Raw genomic sequence first — 6333 nt, forward strand, 5'->3', positions numbered from 1 at the left:
TAAAGCGTAATGTGCACAGTCAACTTTCCGTCAACAACAAAAAATATTCTGGGACAAACAGTGGCACCCTTTTCTCTTTTGACAACCTGAGATAATCACAGTTGTCATACAAACACAGAAACACTTATGCAACTGGACGACAAATTGAAAATACAACAATGCAAATCTTCAAACCAGACATTTCTATCTGGGTTGAGGTAACATGAGGTGACAAAATGACCTAGTTTACACTAAAAAGTGATTTAGTTTTAATGACTGTCAGCAGCAGGGTCAGATATCTACTAATGCAGTCATAAGTGGGTTTTCACATACATGGAAAAAAAGCTACAAAACAATGTACTCACCCGTAAGGTTTGTCGTAAGGACAGAGAAAGCATGTCTGTAACAGCTGAGCTGGGAAAACAGAAAACTATTCAAGGCGCAAAGGGTGAAAGTAAACTCAGCACTGGAGGGAAGCCAAGGAACTTTGTGTCACTGATGAAAGTGACGACAATGGTAAATCATCTATTTCACCTCATTCTGCGTCACTTCTTTGAAGAAGAAATATGTAATCAATCATATTCAACGTACAGGCAAGGAATTCATTTCATAGTAAAAAAGCAGTGTGTTTCCAAAACCACAGATTCTGTCCCTAAATATGTATTTTGTGTTATTAATGAGCCACGAAATCACATTCTCCAAATTGTGAATAACAAAGTTTGCGTTTACAGTCGTCACTTCATATTAATGCTGCATATTCATAAGACAAAATTCATAAAACACTACATACAACGGCATGTCATGGATCAAGTCACTGCTATTTTTTAAAGACAATGTGAAGCTTTTGGCAGACGAGTGCAGACAAACAGAACTCACATTCTAAATCTCATCATTAAGTAGCGCTGCTGTTAACACATTGACACACGTTTTGCCTCAAACTGCACTCAGTGACGTTGAAAATGTGCTTCTAGAAAATGAGTCTTGAACCCAAATTGAACACATGACTTTGAGGGATGTATGAAAAGTCAGTGTTTGATTCCTCAGTTTCAGTCATCCGAAGTGCTGCTGGCTCTGCTCTGTCTGAAAGTTGTGGTCCGGACAGACCTTCTGCACCAGCCTGTAATCAGTGCCGGTGAAGGCGATGAAGATGCATATAACCTTAAAGGGTTTGGCGCAGATCCAGGCCGCCTGGGACTGGGTGTTTTCTGAGTAGCAGGTCTGCCCTGGATCGTACATGCAGGGCTTGGTCTTCTTGGACCGGTTGGTTCTCTGGTATTCGATCCGGCAGTTCAATTCTGTTACCATCATCACATCCTGCTGCTGCTTCTGCTGATCCGGAGGGGCGGAGCTGGTGGACTGAGGTGGGCTCTGGAATTGGGACGTCAGATCTGGAAGCAGGACCGAGTTTTTGTCATGAATGCCCTGTTCCAAAACCTCCCATCCTACAGCTTTGGAGGGTGGGACGATGCTGACGGAGATGTTCCCAAGACGGGACGAGTTGTGGCGGAAGTAGACGCTGAACGTGCCGTTGATGTGATCCACGATTTTCCCTGTCACCAGGAGGCTGAACTTCACTGTTTTCACGTTGAAGTAAAAATCACCCCAGCCCAGGATCTTCTTGGCCTTTGGGGACGTTTTTGCGGGCGGTTTCGATTTGGGAGGAGGGCGGTACAGATACTGATCCAGGGCCTGTGAGAAGTTCTGAGGCCATCCGTAAGGGCCGAGGGAGCCGTAAGCCGGGGTTTTGTGTTTGGTTGAGATGATCTGCAAGTCTTTGGAGATATGTTTAACCTTCAAAGCAGCTCCGACAGCGTCTCCTCTTCCTCCTCCTTCTTCTCTCCATTGTTGGCCCTGAAAGTCCAAGGGCTTGGGTGTTTCTTGGACCTGTGGACAACAAGATCTAAGTTAAGGAAAGCTTATAATCTAATGTGGTTTAATGTCATACTGGACTTTACTTTACTAAATTACTGGAGGTGTATGGAAGTTTGTTTGAGGTACTAAATCTATTTTAAAATAACATAATAATAATCAACATCAAATTTCCAGAAACAGTATCCCTGCTACTCTAGATGTCCGAACAATTTTCACCGGAACTACCTTCTACCTTCAAGACACTGTGTTCAATTCACCTCTGTTGTTTTGGAATGATGCTGATATATCAGAGACAGATGTCTGGAAACCTCGGCAAACAAACAAACCTGAACTTTCCATGACCAGATATTAGAGGTTAGTGATAAAACATGTTTTTGTTTGTTTGTTTGTTTGTTTGTTTTGCTGGGTGGACCAACACTCTAAAGCACAGAATAAAAGGAAGTTCACCATGTTTTGGTAAAAAGTGACCTTCAAAATCCATGTTTTTTTGGATGTCCCCTACATCTGTATTGGCACAAGTTCTCCTTTATGTCATTTTGTGATGCATTTTTTCTTGTTCCATTTCTTTTCAACAAGCATCAACAAAAGGCTTAAAGGTTTTTTTGGACATTTCTAACGGACTTCATTCAAATCACAGTCACACATAATTCGTATTATGTATTTTAAAAAGAGTAAGAGGTTTGCGTTATAGCTCAAAGAGGGCCAGGTACAGCTTCAGTGGACCACACAGTGAACAGTCCCCAGCAGATGTGTTTGTATCATTCCACGTTCGTCAGATTTACTTTAATACTTGTATTTTTGAAGAGCCTGATATTAGCTCTGTGAAAGAACAAACAACTTTTCAGTCAACAGTTGTCAACTTGCAATACAATAATACAATAATCACAGGATTTGTTTTGTGTAGCAGTCACTTTAGAGGCTGACAAGACACACAAATAAGAAGAGAGGCATCTAGACCAGCAGGACGACTGCAAAGGAAGGACATTTTCACTGTAGCTACAGTATGAGGCAGCAGATAATCGATTAAAATAATCATGCTTTGATGTGTCGGGTCGTCTGAATGAGAACAACTTGAAATTGACTACGATCAATAGGTCAGCTCCTTCAGGCAAGGACTGCAGAAACCAGGGAGCATGCACACACACACATGCACACACAGTCACATTCATATCACCATTAACACATTTTAATTTGGCTGTCCTCCCTCATGCTGTCTCTCCCTCCCTTGTTGAAACTCTCAATCGCCTTTTCAATGCGACCTTGATAATAGAATGAATCTGTGGGCTTATTAATCAATATGCTTGGAAGTGAAGAGAAGAGTGTGGTCAAAACACAGCTTGTTGTTGACGACACTGCAGAGAATCAATAAAATAACACACATTTACTAGACATAATGCATGAATGGCCTAAAAATCTGCAAGCAGCATCTTTTCATATTAAGCTCCCTCTGTGCCGAACATGTCTCAGCTGCCTCAAAAAGACTAAACATCCCTATTTCTCCCTTTCACCTTTTCTCCTCCTCGTCATCATCCCCCTGGCATCCATTCTTAAATTGATTTGGATTACATGCTTGAAATTAATAAGAGATTAAGCCTTCACCTGGGTTCACCTTGTCAGGTTATTATTTCATACGAAGAGCAGTTCATGTTTTATTCACTTGCTCCTCATCGCATTTCTCCATCTCCATACACATTCTCCTCCTTCCAATTACTGTCCCTCATATTTTTCTACCTACAACGTACAAAGGCGTCACGCATACATATGAACTCACATTCTGAAGATGAGACATAATGAGCGAGCAGTTTGTACATTATTTGCAAAACTTGCAGCAAATAAACTTGCAGCTTTACTCTCTGACAAACTCAGAACAAACTGCCTACTAAATTTAACATTTATTCCTCCAAGAAAGACTGAATGCAGAGAAGAAAAACCTGTTTCTAGACAGTACATCATGTCACACGTAAACTGTTTCTACATTTTAATAATGAGTACCTGTTTGTGTGATCGTGGTATTGTAGTAATTTCAATATATGATTAAAAAAAAAAAAAACCACACAATATAAGCACATCAATAGTGCTTTGCATAGTTCACAAAGAGTAGAATACATCAGTAATACAGACAACCTGGTTTATTCCACCTGACCATCCCTTTCAGTTACAAAATAGCACTGCATAAAAATATAAAAGAAGTGAGACTGTGAAAACTAAGTGCATGTTCAGATTGATGAAGCAGCTTATTATAAGCCAGGCAGCCACCTGCTGTCATGTCTATTAAAATGCTCAAATCCCAATAAATCCAGTCATTAGTGAGGCCGTATATGTGATTGATATTCTTGAGATGCACTGCACAGTTGACATGAGGGGCTGTGATATGTTTGAATATGACACGTGTGCAGAGATGATAACATACCAGTGTTCACACAAAAGAGTTAGGCTTGAAAATTAATTGGACTCGGCGAATCCACTAAAAGGAACTTCCATTTTTAAGTGAAAGTGTGAATGTAAGGTGGGAAACTTTTTTTTAATGCCTCGGGAGAATTGAGACATGCGTTGGGCAAAAAGTTCTGTGCACTCATGTAGGACTTGCATTCTATTTTCATCATAATGTGTCAAAGGCAGATTGAGGTTTAGGTTTATTCTCCCCAAGATTTCTGAATAAACAGCTCTGAGGATATCATTATTTCTCACCAACGAATGGGATTCACATCACCCCCAACCACCCCAGCCCTGTGTGCCAATCTCTGCCTTCTCCTGTAACCAAGTGAGCTCCAGCTGTGCCTATTGTTACAAGCCTAAGTCTCCAGCTATGTGCTGTTCTCACCGACCCTAATTGGAGCCCACTGTGTGACAGGCGTGTCATTGGCTCTGTGTCAAAATGCCAGCACAGAAATTGCAACTGAGCAACAGCGGTGGAGTGGATGCAAGCACAACACCTGTGCAAAAGCACCTGCAGAGGCAAAAAAAGAAAAAACAACCTCTGAGAAACCTGAGAGCAGCAACTGCATTTCAACATTCTTCCCATTGAAAAATCTACTTAATGTGTCAGTTTTCCACAACTTAACAAAAAAAGGAAGTGACAGTGTTTCTTATGCCTTAAGGTGATCAGACTTTTTCACACTGACAAGACTGCTCATTTAGTTCAAGTAATGAAGCACAAAATTAGGATGCTTTGAGGTTTTCACCCAACAACTTTCGTGTTAAAGTTACAGATGTTGCAGTCACTCGCCTGCTCATGCGGTAAAGTTAAGCAGGTTAAATTCAAGACAGGAGAGCAGACTGAATTACAATTACACCTGAAAGAGAACCACTGACCACAAGACTGGAACAAATTAAATTTTGATGATTGGAGGATTCGGCTGAACTTCACCCTCTAGTAGAAGACTCAACTTTGTGTCAAGGAGGTCTCCCATCATGAGATGCACATCTTCAATTCTGAGTCTGAATGCAGAATATCAAATCATATCAGGACAAAAGACCACCGCAAATCTCATTCCTTCAATAAAAGAGCATGTGTCAAACTTTTGGAACATTTTCAAAATATGAAAATGGACGTTGAATCTCAAATCAGCAGAAAGAAGCCAAATCAAGTCTCAAGCAAGTGCCAGTAAAATTCTTACTGGAGTCACACCTGAGCACAAGTTAATTAACTGAGCTCTCTGCACTGTCTAGTTTTTAAAATAATTTGGAGTATTTGCTCTGCAACCAATGTCATTATGGCAACTTACCTATTATCCTTTAAATTTGCCATAAAATTGATTTTGTTTTTCACTATGAGTGCACATTTTTTCAGTTGGTGAATATCTCATTTTTGGAACAGAACAGTTTTGAACCTTTGACTAATTAGTGATGTTGGTAGATACAGCATCAACTCATATTTCCATTAAAAAAAGAATAAGACAACTGCTTGATTGTGCAACAATGCTGCAATATGATGAACAGTGGCAGAGCCACAGCATGAGGGAATTCGACGTTAATTAAATAAACCTATTTCTTGCACAAGTGAGCCGTACATGGAAGCACATCTGCAGGAAAATACAACTTACCAATGCCACAATAAAAACACCTTGTGTTAATAATGAGCTACACAAACTCAGAGTAAAGAGCGGCTGTTCGCTGGTACTCACCGCTGAAGGGAGAAGCCACAGACAGGTGACAAAGTTCAAACACAGCACCCTCATTTTGCAGCAGCGTTTCTCCATCCAGAGAGCAGGTTGTCTCAGAGGCAATCTGCCCGACTGACTAAGTGGTGATTTACTGAGTCAAAGCTTACGCTCACTTCAAAAGTAGAGAAGACATTCTGCAGTGAGACACTCAAAAATCCCCAAGATCTGGAGTGAATACTCAGCTCAGTGCTCCCTCTCCCCCCACCATCTCTCTCTCTCTCTCTCTCTCTCTCTCTCTCTCTCTCTCTCTCTCTTCTTCCTCCTCTCTCTACCCCTCAACACACACAGACACACACACACAGACACACACACACACTCA

General features: G+C 41.0%; 1 protein-coding gene across 1 annotated transcript; it reads right to left on the minus strand.

The window, feature by feature from the left end:
- Positions 1–625: 625 nt before the first annotated feature.
- LOC139335019 (neurexophilin-2-like) lies at positions 626–6057 on the minus strand. The gene is made up of 2 exons (XM_070968400.1): positions 5976–6057; positions 626–1863 (listed from the first exon to the last, which is right to left on the minus strand). Exons 1-2 carry the CDS (start codon positions 6048–6050, stop codon positions 1030–1032), a joined length of 909 nt encoding a protein of 302 aa, XP_070824501.1. The 5' UTR covers positions 6051–6057; the 3' UTR covers positions 626–1029.
- Between the last annotated feature and the right edge of the window lie 276 nt (positions 6058–6333).

This window comes from Chaetodon trifascialis, chromosome 8 (assembly GCF_039877785.1).
Source record: "Chaetodon trifascialis isolate fChaTrf1 chromosome 8, fChaTrf1.hap1, whole genome shotgun sequence".
Classification (NCBI taxonomy): Eukaryota; Metazoa; Chordata; class Actinopteri; order Chaetodontiformes; family Chaetodontidae; genus Chaetodon; species Chaetodon trifascialis.